The sequence below is a fragment of the Telmatherina bonti genome (genome assembly GCF_933228915.1).
Source record: "Telmatherina bonti genome assembly, chromosome: 20".
Classification (NCBI taxonomy): Eukaryota; Metazoa; Chordata; class Actinopteri; order Atheriniformes; family Telmatherinidae; genus Telmatherina; species Telmatherina bonti.
The window spans coordinates 8180001-8195859 of record NC_136618.1 but is presented as its reverse complement, the minus strand read 5'-3'; the positions used below and the strand labels follow the sequence as shown (position 1 = coordinate 8195859).

Sequence of the window (15859 nt, the reverse complement as noted above, 5' to 3'; positions counted from 1 at the left end):
ACACACGGAAGCAGCAACTCCGCTTCATGCTTTCTCTGTGTTAACCACGCCCACCTCCAATTTCCGACCAATCACACGATACTTCTCGCAGCCCCGCAAGAAAAAAGTTCTGCCAGCCCAGTGTGTCAAGAACTGTCCTCAAACACGTCCGCGAGAACAAAATGACGTCATTTTCTTCTCGGAGCCTCGAGAACAAGAAAAAAGTTCTCGCTTCTCGTGGAGGATGGAACAGGCTTAAGTGTTGCACACAGACTGAGCTCTGTGTCCATGTACAGAACCCTATGTGTCCACCTTCCTTTTGGCTTGGTTTGCTTTCAAAATGAACTGACCAAACCATCCGACCAACATCCTGCAGTTACAACAGCAATGTTCCCAAAACCAATGCTGACCAAGAACAAAGCAGAAAAAATCCAGTGCATTGATTGGCCTGAATTGAAAACAGCTTGTTCACAGCAAATAAACGATAAAGCAACACAGATTGATGCAGTACTCGTGTTTCTGTTTGTCTTCTGTTCTGGGTTCAAATCTAATGCGGTTTACACAAGTGTCCTCGGTTCCTTCCTTTCTGGTTCACTGGATGGTCCAATTGCTTTCACACGAGAAGTGAACTGCACCAGGGCTTGCTTGCAACCAAACTAAGATCCCCAATTTTCAAGTAGAAAAGACAGAAAACATCCTCCAACTGAGGGAAAAAAAGCAGACTAATTCTAAATAATATTGTCTGATTTCTTTTTTTTTTTGGTCTCTGTTCTTTTTTCCAGCAGGTGTTGGTCTGCATGAGGTTTTAGATGAACATAAGATCAGTCTGAGGAGGAGATGTGAACATGTGACTGAAGGAACTGATGAAACAGGAAGTAGAACCCTCCTCAACAGGATCTACACTGAGCTCTTCATCACAGAGGGACAGAGTGAAGAGGTTAATACCCAACATGAGGTGATGCAGCTGGAGACAGCTTCCAAGATCAACACCCTCCATGACACTCCAATCAGATGCCAGGACATCTTTAAAGCCTTACCTGACCAACATGGACCAATCAGAGTGGTTCTGACCAGCGGCGTCGCTGGCGTTGGAAAAACCTTCTCAGTGCAGAAGTTCACTCTGGACTGGGCAGAGGGCTTGGAGAACCAAGATGTCAGTGTGGTGGTTCTGCTTTCATTCAGGGAGCTGAACTTGATCAGAGAGGATCAGTACAGTCTTCTCCAGCTGCTCCATGTTTTCCATCCAACATTCCAGAAGATCCCAGCAGAGCAGCTGGCTGTCTGGAAACTTCTCTTCATCTTTGATGGTCTGGATGAAAGCAGACTTTCACTGGACTTCAACAACACTGAGCTTGTTTCTGATGTCACACAGAAGTCTTCAGTCAACGTGCTGCTGACAAACCTCATCAAGGGGAATCTGCTGCCCTCGGCTCTCATCTGGATCACTTCCAGACCTGCAGCAGCCAATCAGATCCCTCCTACATGTGTTGACAGGGTAACAGAGGTACGAGGCTTCACTGATGTCCAGAAGGAGGAGTACTTCAGGAGGAGATTCAGTGATGAAGAGATGTCCAGCAGAATCATCTCCCACATGAAGACATCCAGGAGCCTCCACATCATGTGTGGAATCCCAGTCTTCTGCTGGATCACTGCTACAGTTCTGGAGGACATGTTGACCACAGAGCAGAGAGGTGAGCTGCCCAAGACCATGACGGACATGTTCTCACACTTCCTGATGGTCCAGACAAAAAGGAAGAAGAACAAGTACCATGAGGGACATGAGACGAGTCCACAGGAGCTGACGGAGGCTGACAGGGAAGTTCTTCTGAAGCTGGGGAGGCTGGCGTTTGAACATCTGGAGAAAGGAAACATCATGTTCTACCAAGAAGACCTGGAGCAGTGTGGTCTTGATGTCACAGAGGCCTCGGTGTTCTCAGGAGTTTGTACTGAGATCTTCAGAAGAGAGTGTGTGATCTTCCAGAAAGCAGTTTACTGCTTCGTTCATCTGAGTGTTCAGGAGTTTCTGGCTGCAGTCTACATGATGCACTGTTACATCAACAAGAAGACAGAGGTGCTGGAGGACTTCCTGAGAGAAAACCACAGTAATTCTTCCCTCACAGAGAAAGGTTTTGACGATGAGTTTATGAACAGCTTATCTCTGGAGTTCTTCCTGAAGAAAGTTATAACAAAATCCTGTGAGAGTAAAAATGGCCACCTGGATCTGTTTACTCGCTTCCTTCATGGCCTCTCTCTGCAGTCCAACCAGAGACTTCTAGCAGGCCTGCTGGGTCAGACAGAGAACAGCCTAGAAACTATAAAGAGAGTCTCCGAAAACCTGAAGGAGATCAACACCGATCAAATGTCTCCCGATAGAAGCATCAACATCTTCCACTGTCTGATGGAGATGAACGATATCTTAGTTTATCAGGAGATCCAAAAGTTCCTGAAGTCAGAGAACAGATCAGAGAAGAAACTCTCTGAGATGCACTGCTCAGCTCTGGCCTACATGCTGCAGATGTCCGAGGAGGTTCTGGATGAGTTGGACCTGATGAAGTACAACACAACAGACGAGGGACGACGAAGGCTGATCCCAGCTGTGAGGAACTGCAGGAAGTTTCGGTGAGTTACTGTGTTCAGTGTAAACCTGGAGTTTTCACTCTTTGTCAGTACTTTGTCAGATATTCTGAAATGGTCAGTCAGTTAAATAAATAAATGTGTCAATAAGAAAATGAATGAGGAAAAACTGGAATATAAAGGGAATTAAATGAAAGAATTATTCTAAATTATTTTACAAGATCTTTTTTCTCTTCTTTCCTGCTTAGTTTTAGTTGTTTTCCTGGTTTTTTTAATGCTTCTCTGATTAATAAAAGGACAGCTGGCAGCTCCTGGGCTTCAACTTCCAGTTTTTAACACGAAAGTTCAGTGAAGATTGCTGTTAAACCACAGCTGATAACTGATGTAGGTTGGAAGTTAAATAGGTGAACACGTGTAGGAGCCAGAAATATAGTTTAGAGGGAGAATTATCACTGGGTGGATTGTTGGTGTTTCATTGTTTTCATGGTGATGGGCAGTTGGGGTCACATGGATGTGGATCGGCGTAAGTCTGAATAGTTAAACGGCGTTGTCAGCCAGTCTCGCAGGTTTTGCTGGAGAAGAGACCGGGGCAGCTGTAATTTTTGTTGACCGCCCTAGTTCGTGTGTATTCTACCTCACAAAAGGTTATGTACTATACTGTGCAAATTACATCTAACCCGGTACATCAGGCAGTAAACTTAATCCACTTCATCAATAAATGAGCCTACGAAATATGTGACCTATGTGCGTCATTTGGAGAACCAACAGCATGTCAAACAAGTAGACCGAACCCAACCATTGCCTCAGAAGCTACTGTGGAAGTCGCAACAACATGAATCCTTCAGGATTTGACAACACTACAGAGCTCAGTCTTATACATTCAGAGCATGACACTAAGAGGTTCCACACTTCTTCATAAAAGGTCTGCTGCTCTTACGTTTAGGACCGAGACATCCTCTCTGTATTCGGAGTTGTGTGTTGTCTGCATTATCTGAAGTTGCATCCCCCCCTATCCTGTTACAAACCGTTAATTTTCTTACATTATCTCAGATGTCCTCCCACATCTCACCAATTATAACACCCAGTTCTTCTATAATAGCCTTTCTCAGTCCAGGTCCTCAGACCCACCACACTTCATGTTTTAGATGTTTTCCTGCTCCAACACACCTGATTTAGATTAGTGAAATTCCTCATCAAGTTCCTTGCAAGACTGTTAGTTAACAAGCCATTTGTTTCATTCAGGCATGTTAAAAGTAGGGTTTCCTCTAAACTGTAGAAAGCAGTGGCAGCTGAGGATCTGAACTGAGAAACGCTGTTATATGATGAGAAGAAATGCAGAAAAACAGATTTTCATAACCAGTCACATGATGTTTTTCTCACTATACAAAATCAGTTTGTAATTCAGTACCTTCTTTCTTAGAATGGATTTTATATCCTGTGTGATTACAGACATGTTGGTTGTCCACGCTCAGAGTGGGACTGTGAAGTTATTGCTTCAGCTCTGAAGTCCAGCCCCTCCCATCTGATGGAGTTGGACCTGAGTCACAACCTGCTGGAAGACTCAGGAGTTAAGAAGCTGTGTGATGGACTACGGAGTCCAAACTGTCAACTGGAGACTCTCAGGTCAGTTCAGTGGAGCAGCTGCTTCAGCCTTTCCATTTGTATTTAATAATCATTCACTGCTCTATCTGAATGTTACAAGTTTGTCTTTTCTGACCATTTTATCACTGCAGAGGATTTGTTCTAGTTTCGAGATTAAAAATAAAGATATCAAGCAGTTGATTAAAGTGCCACCCATCCATGCAGATTTTTATCCAACCTCAAAGTTTTCAATGTGTTATTTTCCTATTATAACTATTATAAATAACATATTGGCCGTTATGTCTTTACAAGAAGCCTCACAAAAGCAACCTTAAATGCACCTATGCTGCACTTTCTCCCAACATCTCCTCATCCACTTCTAACTCCAACCTTTCTCCTCTTAAAATTAGTTTATTTAATGACAGGTCTTTTACTGTGAAAATATTTCTTTTGAATAATTTTATTTAGTGTTTCAACTTGGATTTTATGTTTTTAATTAACTCTTTGTTGAAGACTCCTGATCACTGTAAGCTGGTTGATCTGTGGATGATAAGTGGAATTAGTAGTGCTTTTTTCCCGTCTTTCTCCAATAACATTCCGTTGTGTTTTGTGTTTTTTGACGAATGAGGCATGGTTTGTTTCCACAGTCTGATTTGTGGCTAGTTGCTGATATATGATGTGGTGCATCAGATGAAACATGACTGTAAAGTGATGTAGCACCATTTCAGAAACAGTTTTTACATGTGGTATTTTATCTTTGGGATCATGCAGGAAAACAACAATTGCAGGGATGTACATATGAAATGTCTAATATCAAAACAAATTAAAAACACAGAGTTAAAGGTCAGAAAGTTGCAGTGATATTTTAAAAAATGAGTAAAGAATAAATTCTCAATCTATTTTCTCTTCTATGTGACTGGTCAGTACAATCAGTCATTAACAAAAGTACCTGGGCTCACCTTTAATACCACATCCTCATTAATCCTTTATTGTCTTTAAAGCTACAAGGGCTGTGACGATACGCTTTTGTCCCGATTTGGTTCAATTCTGATTTTTTTTGGGCGCCGATTCGATTTAAATTGCAATTCTCACAATTCTTCAATATTGCGGATTTTTGTGGATTAAAAACAAAATAAATGTATAAAACTTATCTTTTTGCTCGTCATTTTTCTTGATTTCAATGAGGAAAAACCACACAATAGCCAGACCATCATTTTGCTGCTACCATTCCCAAGAAGACAAGTAAAAAGATCAATAAAAAATGACAAAAATTTTATAATGGATTATTTTTATTTGTTTAAAAAAAATCTATTTTTTCACAAAAAATCGATTTTAAAATTGTGAAGCAAAAAAATCCTGATTTTTGATTTTTCAATTCGATTTTCCCACCCCTAACAGCTACAGTGGAATACATGTGAACTGTCAGGGTGGGGGACTGAATCAAAGTCCAGATTTGATACAATCTATTGGTTTCCCTTTGCAAGGCTATTTACTATAAACTGGCTTGAATTGATGTGACTGTAAAGTGTCCTGAGATAACATTGTTGTGAAGTGACAAATAGGACTAAATTAAATTAAATTAAATTAAATTCCTCATGACTGCTTCCATTTTGTGTTAGCAGTGTGCAGTTTGTGCAAATTTACCAAACTATCCGAGTAAACAAAGCCTCTTATGGAAGGGGAAGTATTTCTACACACTCGCGTTTAATGCAAGAATGCTGGTCGGACTTCAGACTTGCTTGCTGCACTTTTGCAATTTTTCCTTTTGTGTTTCTTAGCATTGTGTTGTTAATATTTCTACAATGCATCTTAAAAGAAAAAAACTTTTCTCTCTGTAGCACAACCGTCTAACACAATGGCTTGTCACATTGATGGTACTCAACCTTTATTTAACAGCTGTGTAATTCAACACATCATTTTTACCTCATTTTATCCACCTAAGCATGATTTATCAAAGTGCGTGTGCACCCTCTAGTGGGTAACAACTTTAAACATCACACTTGGCAGTAAATGTTAAACTCTGTAACATAGAACAAAATTACGTTTAAATAACAAAACAATAATATTCACCTTGTTCCTTCATCAACCAGGTGCTAAGCTGCAGCTTTAGCTGCAGGTCGGTTTTTCACCTTGATATTTAACCATGTTGCACATTTCTCTCTGCACACTGGACTTCACACTCCTGCTGAGCAGCTGCAATTGGTTTCTGACACCTTGTTGTTCTGAACCTTTTAAAATCAAAGTATTAGCCGTATAATTGTTCTAACAGTACCACACTTGACGCAAATTTACAAGAAAGTAAATATTAGTCAGGTCATTGACGACCCCACCCATTGCCCACAGACCACAGTAAGTGCGAGAATGTCTCATCCAAAGTCAACATGGTCATTTTTATTTTTATGTAATATTGACAACAGGATTGTCTGGAAGCCTAATACAGAAGAGAGTATTTGTCATTAATAAATACCTACCCCCTACAAAGAAGGCCATCTTGCCAGTCCTGCATGCAGATTCTACAACCAGTCAATAAAAGTCAAGTCAATAAAACATTTTTTTCTACATTTCTGTTTATTTTAAATTTCTTCCCCATTTCTTTTCTCTGAAACTTGAATAATTTGTCTGAACAACATCACTTTGTATGGATGTGGCCTCTTGAGGAGCTGAAATCACTGTTTTTATTGCAGCAGCAGCAAGTTGGAATAAATACTAATGAGCTTTTCTGGTTATGTTTTTTTTTAACCTCCATCTTGTTGGCTTCATTTCACACATTATTTTCTTTATTCAGATTGTGGGACTGCAGGTTGTCAGAGACCAACTGTGATTTCCTGGTCACAGCTCTGAGTTCCAACCTCTCCCATCTCACACAGCTGGACCTGGGCTGGAGCAATATGAACACTGCGGTGCAGGAACTGTGTGGCTTTCTGAAGAGTCCACTCTGCCGACTGAAGACTCTGAGGCAAGCACCTTTTAGTTGTTAACTGAAATTGTAAACGTAAGTCTCAATGGTAAAGAGTGTTATTCTTCAGATGCTTAGTTTATTAAATGGTTAAATCAAAAACTAGATTTGCATATGTTGCATAGAAACAATCACAAACGGAAGCAGATTTCAGGCATTGTTGAATATTTATAGCTGAAACATTAATGACGTAAAACACGTGTTTAAATTAAATAAAGCAACTCTCCCTCAACGCTGATGGAAATGTTGAAAACATGGTTTTATCACAGCAGCAGATATTTTGTTTTAATTTCTAATGACATATTACACTAAAAACATATCATGGTTATAAATAATAAGATGATTTATTCTCTTTGTATATTTGTTCTTTTATTTGTAGCTTTCTGTTGTAAACTTTTGTCTTTTATCTGAGCTGCAGGACGTCTGCTGAAAGGGTGGCAAATTCTGACTGAATAGTCTGTCAGTTTTATTAGCTTTTTATTTACTGTTGCTTTCATTATAACTTATGTTTAGTTGTAGAGTAAACTCCATTTAATATGCATACAATTATTGAATCATATACTCCTACATGTGGATACTTTTATGATACCGCATGTATGTATTTACAAACAAGAACGAAACATACACATGGCTTTATTAATCTGTTAAAATAATGCATCTTGACATTTCTGTATTTTTTTATATGCAAAGAGTTTAAGCCTTAAAATTCTGCAGTTTTATGAAACTGGGCTAAAGAACGTAGAAATGAGTGTATTTTGTGTCTCTGTTGTGATTTTGACTGAGTGATGCACACGCAGCTGACATAATGCATCTGTTGGTTCTATTAGCTGTTTTCAGAACAGCTTACTGGAATAAACAATCAAAAGAAATTGTAATGTGAAGGCGGCAATGCAAGAAGTCTCTTCAACCTCCTCTCTTACTGTCACTGATGATTCAGCATCCCGTCACATGATGTCCTGCTGCGCAAATCATACACAAAAGTTTACATATGAAAATAAAAACCTGAAACTTGAAATATTCCTCATGGAGATGGAGGAGGTCACCTGAAAATTATCTTCTAAGTCCTCTTATGTCAATCAGTTTGACATCAGCATCTGTTCTTTAGCTAAACTAATCGATCAGTCCACCTTTTGTTTGTTTTTACACTCTCAGAAGTCCCTGTAATGTTTGTTCTGACTGAAATGTCACACGTCACAGCAACTTCCACTTGTGTCAAATCTTTCAAGCAGTTTTATTCCATTATCAGACTGAACAATTCACAAGTTAACATTTCTACAGCTTTATGAATGGGGAACTAACCCAGATATGAATTAATGCAGACAGTTGTTTTTTTTTACATTTAGATAACTTAGCTGCAGCTTGTATGGATGCAGCTTGTGATGGAGTTGCAGAGTTTCAGAGCTTTTGTCACTCTGTCTGTGTAAGCAGCAGCATATTGTCTCTTTTTCTCTAGTTCTGTCTGACTGCTTCACCTGCATCCTGCTGGCTTCAGCTCACAGTGTTTTTTCCTTTTCAGATTGGAGTGCTGCAGTTTGTCAGACGCCAGCTGCTGTTCTCTGGTCACAGCCCTGAAGTCCACCCCATCTCATCTCACAGAACTGGACCTGAGCTGGAATGACATGACGACTGCAGTGAAAGAACTTTGTGGGTTTCTGGAGAGTTCACACTGCAAACTCAAGACTCTGAGGTCAGACACCATGTCTTAGTTGTTTATTGAGCTTGTCATTGCTGCATAGTAGCCATGGCACAAACAGAGAAAGTCCATGCAGCACATCAGCAAAGTGTTTACATTGCTGTCTGTAATTTAAACATACATGCAGCTTGTAAAGTTGACTTCTTGGTGGTGTAATGTGGTTCCAACTCAGCATAGCGACCAAACCCAGCAACACATCAGTGGGCCACTGCATGCAGGAAGAGAACAAAGCAGCACCATCACTGAGGTGGCATGTCCAATGACCACATATCTGCAAAATGGACAGCAGCATGAATAAAAACTCATTCAATACTTGCAGGTTCAGTAAATATATGTTTCTAAATTAACTTCAGCTGCTCTTTTCTAATAAATAGACTCAGTAAAGCTGCATTGTTTACAATAGGTCTGATCCCAGTTTGGTCCCAGTTTAATGTTGTCAGGGCAAAGACATTATAGCAAGCCTTGTCTGTGTTCAGCTGCAAGCAAAACCTGGGAACACAGCAGGCTCACAGTCCAAAGCAAGATATGCAAATGGATTACGGGCATCAGCAACACATCCTGCAAAACACAATACCTGCATTCCTGAAGAAGAACCCGGTCAAACTAATCACGCATTGTCTCATCACTACACTGCTCATGCAATGGGTCATCACACCACGCTGACAGTGTCCATGTCAACCATCGGTCTCAGTCCAAAATAAATTAATCATCAGATTCAAAAGCAGGAAGCTTTACCTCTCTCTACAGAAGACAACAATCCTAAATGAATGCTGCTGGGCTGCAGCATGTTTATGCCCTCAGTAAATTCTCTGAGCAACATGACCTACCTCAGCTTTAATGTTTTTCTTTGAGTTCTGTTTGTTTTAAACTGTCATGTTGGCTCCATTTTTACAACTTCTATCCTTTATTCAGATTGCAGGGCTGCCGGTTGTCAGGGATCAGCTGTGATTCTCTGGTCTCAGCGCTGAAGTCCAACCCATTCCATCTGACTAATCTGGACCTGAGAGGCAACAACCTGCAGGAATCGGATATGAAGCAGCTGCTTGAGCTTGTGAAGAGTCCACAGAACAAACTGGAGACTCTGAGGTCAGTAGAGACTGGGAGGTCTGGATTTTACTAGACTCAGCTGGTATCAGAGCAAAGATGTAAAGCTGGAGCTTCTCCGCTGCTGCTTCCATCAGTGAAGCTGTGGGAGCAGGATGATGTTGGACTTCAGTATCAGAGAAAAACAGACACAAGTGTCAGCCAATCAGATGGAGCTGTCTGTGATTACTGTTTGAATTTATGTGAATTTATTGTTAGTGTTGATCTGAAATCAAAGCATTATTCCATCAGATCTGACTCAGACCGTTGTCTCATTTTAACACTGAACACCTGATGATCTTAATCTTTTCTCTGCTCTGTCATCAGTCTGACTAAACTTGACCATAATTTATGTGATTTGTATTTCTTTCTCTCCACAGATGGAAGATGTAATTAATACTGAGATTCCTCGGGAGAAAACTTTACTTCTCAGTTCCGTCTAAACCTGCAGGAGCTTGTGTTGAGAAAGATGATATCATAAATGTGTCACTTCAGTCTGGGGCTTCCTGCTGCATCCTCCTATATGTTTAAAACCAGAACAATGAAACGAGCTCCTTGTTTAACATAATAAACAATAGATAAGAGATGCATGTAAAAGTGGCAGGAAAGACATGTGGCTTTCTGCCATTTGTAGGTTTATTCATTACTTTTTCTTTCCTTGAGCTCGCCTGTGTTGACCCACTCTGGCTGTACCAGGAGGTTTTTCCTTCTAGGAGGCGAACTTAAACAGCCCAGTTCATTAGTCTTTTATGAAGAGGTGAAGGCTTTTGTTTTAGGGATTGGATTTGTAATGTATTATTTATCTTTCCTGATAGTTTGTGTTAGGTTTAATTTTTTTGCTGTCAGGGCGGTTTAGTGTTTTATCTCTTGCATATTTTATGAAGCATCACATTGCGTTGAGCAAAGTCTCAATAAAAAGAATTAAAATGACACCCAATTGGTCACTACGGAGGCCTGCCTGGCGGGCCTACGATGGACTGGCTACATGTCCAAGGTGTACCCTGCCTTTCGCCTGCTAGTTGCTGGGATAGACTCCAACCCCCTGAGACCCCAAACTGGATTAAATAATATAAAAATAAATGAATGAATGAGACCTGGGTGGCATCCCATCTTAAATAAAATGAAGACCTAAAACACCTGAGCTAAACCTTCATGGAAGCCACAGAAAACACTGGCGGGGGCTGTATCTGTTGGCTGGCCTGGGAACAACTCTGGGCCTCCACATGAGCTGGGACAAGTAGCCAAGAAAAGGCAGGTCAGGGCTTCCCTGCTTGGATGGTTGTCCCGCAATCTAACCCCTGATAAGCGATGGATGGATGGATGGATGGAAGGAAGGGAGTGAGTGAGGGAGATCTGTGCTGGGTCTCTTAGATAAAGTGTAAATATGGCAAATTCAATCTCTGATAAATAGAAAAAATGACACGTCTCCACTAAGCAGCCATCATTCCTGTGTATTACACACAAACTTATTAGTTTATCATGACATTTCTGCCACAAAATCACTTTTTTTTTTAAATATACATTTTATTTATATTCAGCTACCATAATATCGCATAAATATTACTGTATTTATTCTACTGTAGAGTTTTTCCATGTTACCTTTAAAGTGGTTTTCCTCTAATCGCTGTAAGTTCCAGACCTGTTATTACTCTGTAACTTTGACTTCAGTCTGTTACCATTATTCATCTGTTACAAGGATATAACCAGGTTGTTACTTTGGAAATGACATTGTATTATCTAGTGTTATATTACCAACATCCCACCAGACTATTTCCATCTGATCATGTTCCAATGTAAAATAATATTAGAATCTTTTAAAGTTTTAACCCTTTAATTCATTTTTCACTAAAAGCTCTAAATACTTTATCTGATTCCAAATGCAAAAAATGAAATATTTTTTTAATTGTGTAAAACTTGTAAATACTTGTGTATTTGAACAAACATCTTCATTGATCGGTGTCTTTGATCCTTTTCTTACAAATGCTGCTACTAATTAAATGTCTCATCACTTTGTTCCTTCAAAATGTGTCCAAGTCTCGACTGTTTCTCCACTTTTCCCAATTTAAATATTTACTTTTCATTGCTACAGCAGTTTCATGGTTTAATTTTTAGTCGCTGACATTAAAGTATTTCTGAACTGTAGTGTGTCTCAGAGTAAGATTTCTTTCCAGGTCTGTGATGATCAACGCACTGTTTAACATTTTTCTGTTTATTCATGCAAATGGTGAGAACTGAAAGATGCACCATCAGCTCTGAGTGCACATGCTGAGTCAACATTCCTCGAAAGAGCGTCAGACTCCAGTCCTCGAAGGCCCGTATCCGGCAGGTTTTTTGTCTTTTTCCTCTACCAACACAGCTGATTCAAATCAAATGGACCCAGCAGCTTCTTGTCAACCTATTTATGAATTTTGCTCAGGTGTGTTGGAGCATGGAGACAACAAAATCCTGTCAGATACGGGCCCTCTAGGACTGGAGTTTGACACCTGTGCAGCCTGATTGCAGCACACACAGGTTGTTCTGTCTGTATGTTGCTGTCATCTAGTGGACATTAGTGTGAGCTGCAGCCGTCCTCATCAGAGGACTCGATTAACACTGTTGCTGCTTTCAGTTAACACAAAATAAGTACCAAGACTCTGATAAATAAAGAACGAAGTAAAGACTGAGGAACATATTAATATAAGTCTACTTTAATAATGACTGTTGGAACTAAAGTTGACCACCAAATGTAAGGATGGGGGCGTAGACTCCTGGTGGTCCTGAAGAGTCTGCTGAAGGTCCATCTCGGCGACAGAAGTGTGACTGTCAGCCTGAGGAAGATGATGATGACAAACATAGTAATAGATTACCTACATTTGCCTTGATTTCTTATTGTCATTCAGTTTTGTATTTTTAAATTGCTGTTACATTGATTTATGAAGATTTATTTTATTTTAATAAGCAAAACTAGTTATTGTTGTACAGAAGCAGGGAAGGTCTTATAAATATAACTGTATATTTATAAGTAAAACATGGAGGTGTACAGAAAAACATCCTGACAAACAACTTAAACATGTGACAGACAGTTTGATGTGTTTGTGAAGGTTTCTAGTCGGGTGGATCTGCAGGAAGAACATCATGTTTATTTCTACAACTTTACGTGAAAGTATGAGTTTTTATGTGGCGACTTAATCCAGTTATGGACAGTAACTGGTCTGAGTCCTCAGAATCCTGAGGATTAAAAAACTTTAAAACAATATTCTGTCTTTTATCTGCTAAAGGTAATGATGAACAGAAAAGGATGAAGCTAAATATTTCTGGGCCTGCGATGGACTGGTAACCAGTCCAGGAGAGCCTTGCTTCTCACTGTGTTGGGCTCCAGCTTCTATCCTGAAAGGGATAAAGATGTATAAAACTGGATGGATGTTTTTTTTTAAAAGATGATTTTTAGCAAATCTGTTATTTCTCTGTTGTGAGAAGATGAAACCAAACATCCTTCGTAGTCAGATGGGAATGGTTATAGTGCCAAGTAGTGAAGTGCAACTCCAAGCAACCAGCTGACTGACAGCAGCAGCTGTGTGTGTGTGTTTATGTCCTTTCCCTCACACACTCACAACTAGATCATTCTCTCTGGGAGAACCAGCAGTCAATCTCTCTGTGAACTGATCATCAATCATTTTGCTGATCTGCAGCTCTGTGAAGACGCGGCAGCCGTTTGATGAGGTAGGAACAGTTTCAGATGTTTGCTGGATTTTGGTTCTAGTTCTACTGCTTCTACAGTTTCACGGTGACTCGGCTGGTTGTTAATCAGAGCAACTGCAGTTCTACTGACCCTGCAGAAAGAGAACACCTGGACATGTTCATAAATACAGAAAACACCACCAACCAGGCATTTTTAGGTGTAAATGATGAGGAAAAAACTGTTTGACAGAGTTTCACAACACCAGTTTAAAAAAAAGATGAGATGTTATTGAAAATGTAAATCACATCAACATTTCTTATTCTCAGTGGAACATAAACAGCATGTCAAATGTTAAAACTGGCATTTTACCATTTTATTAAAAATATTGGCTTATTTTTGATATGATGACAGCAACACATCTCATTTCTGCTGATGAAGAGGAGTTGAGTCATTTAGGAAACAAGATAAGAGACCCAGTCTCATGTAAACATCAAGCTTAATCTACAGATTTATGTGCAGATAAATGATTTTATGAGTTTCTACAGAAATAACTGCACAGAACCACGCAGTAGATGCTGAAGTGGACACATTTTAAACACAACTCACTTTAAAAAGATCTCTTTAGATTTAAGTCACACCTTTAAACCACTGTTACTGAATTTGGCAGGTTTTATTCATGCGGGGCTCTAATGATGATTGATTTAGTATCCAAGTAGCATCCTGTCTCTTCTCTGAGCTCTTTCCACGCTTAAAACTCAGACTGATGCTTCTTTACTGGTTCAGCCAAAGTGCACATTCAGAACAGCCAGTTTGACATAACTAACTGTGACACTGTACCTTATGGTGAAAAAAGTCTTAATATGATGCGCTGGGGTTTATGATATGTGTGGTTTAGATGCCTTAAGATGCTGCAGAGCAACAACATCTCGAGAAACATACATGAAGAACATCAGTGTACCATCAAAATGGGTCCTAGACTTATGTAGCTTTGCTTTAACCCTTTAAAACCTGAACAAAACAAGGTGAGAAAATCTTAATATGGACCTTTTACTAAATATATTCAACAAAATAATCAGAAAACTATTTTATATGTATTTTCCATATGTCACTGTAGGAATTGTCAATATTATTGCAGTGCAAAAAGTGTCCACCGGGGGCAGAAAACAAGTATCTGATTGCATACAACAGGATTTGTACACAGTAATGTAACAGGTTTGTATCAAATATGATACATACAGCATCCAAGGGTTAAAGTTTGTTTGGTGAAACGCTGAAATATGACCAGTAAATAACTGGTGGCTCTACATATAACCCATCACTGACACCAACACAGAGATTCATCTACGCAACATCACTTTTCCTCATTGGCACCAAACCCTGTCAGCCATGTTTCAGATTAAGAGCTGATGGAGACCAAAGCTGCTCATTGTGGATGTCAGATCAGCTTCATTCTTCATTTTATGCTGATTCCATGTCTTTGTTTCAACCTGCAGGAGATCAGTCTAATGCAGAGTCCTGGTCCTCACGTAGAGACACAGCTGGACAGCAGGAGGACATCAGCATCTGGATGGTAGAAGAGAAAAATAGCATCTGCACAGGAAAAGACAGCACATCTGGGTCCAGAAGAGTGTCAGTAGAAAAGCATCTGGAGAAGAAGACTCTTCTGAAACATCTTCAGTCTAACTCAAGGTGGTTTGAAGAGGAAGGTGGAGGGAAGGATGGGAGGAACAGTGTGTAGGGAGGAGGTGAAAGAAGAGAAGAGGAGGAGTCTGGGGAGGGAGGACAGTCTGACATCGGCGGACAGGATCAGACGGTTTACTGTCAGACAGTTCGGCTACAACGTCCTGAGCCTGGCTCGTCGTGGACTGAAGGTACAACAGCTTCTCCTGCAGGAGGCGATGGTTCAGACGGAAACACACACCAAACACTCCCAGCCTGAAGGCTTCGGTCGCTCTCCTTTCTCTTCTCTGACAACAGTTTTTACATAATGATAAAATCACTGTCACGTTTAGATTTGGGAAAGTTTAAGATCTGTTTTTTTGCTTCAGTAACACCTCAGAAGTAGTTCAGGTGAAACATCTTCATCCACTAACCTCACATTTGCTGCCTTGCTCGTGTTTTTCCTGCAGGAGGTCCCACAGGAACTGTGGGAGCTGCTGGAGCTGGAGAAGCTGAATCTGTCTCTCAACAGTCTGAAGGTTCTTCCTCCTCAGCTGGCTCTGCTTTCCAACCTGGTGGTGCTCAACCTCTGGGGAAATCAGGTGATCACACCCTCTTCTCATCTGTGGTTTTGGTCTTCATCAAGTTGAATTTTCTGTCTCTGTCTTATAAAGCT

General features: G+C 40.2%; 2 protein-coding genes across 4 annotated transcripts in view; both read left to right on the top strand.

Moving 5' to 3' along the window:
- The window catches only part of LOC306771143 (protein NLRC3-like), a 35576-nt gene extending 23574 nt beyond the window's left edge, over positions 1-12002 (top strand). For all 3 annotated transcript variants that reach the window (XM_079260223.1, XM_079260225.1, XM_079260224.1), the window contains 6 exons: positions 765-2598; positions 4003-4176; positions 6920-7090; positions 8607-8777; positions 9696-9869; positions 10247-12002. In XM_079260223.1, coding sequence (XP_079116349.1) covers positions 765-2598; positions 4003-4176; positions 6920-7090; positions 8607-8777; positions 9696-9869; positions 10247-10259 — 2537 coding nt within the window. In that variant the 3' untranslated portion in view covers positions 10260-12002. The remainder of the gene's footprint in view (positions 1-764; positions 2599-4002; positions 4177-6919; positions 7091-8606; positions 8778-9695; positions 9870-10246) is intronic.
- Positions 12003-13432: 1430 nt separating this feature from the next.
- The window catches only part of LOC306770580 (uncharacterized protein), a 9302-nt gene continuing 6875 nt past the window's right edge, over positions 13433-15859 (top strand). Inside the window, exons 1-3 of the mRNA XM_079259456.1 lie at positions 13433-13565; positions 15018-15395; positions 15654-15785. Of these exons, the coding sequence (XP_079115582.1) occupies positions 15243-15395; positions 15654-15785 (285 nt within the window). The 5' untranslated portion in view covers positions 13433-13565; positions 15018-15242. The remainder of the gene's footprint in view (positions 13566-15017; positions 15396-15653; positions 15786-15859) is intronic.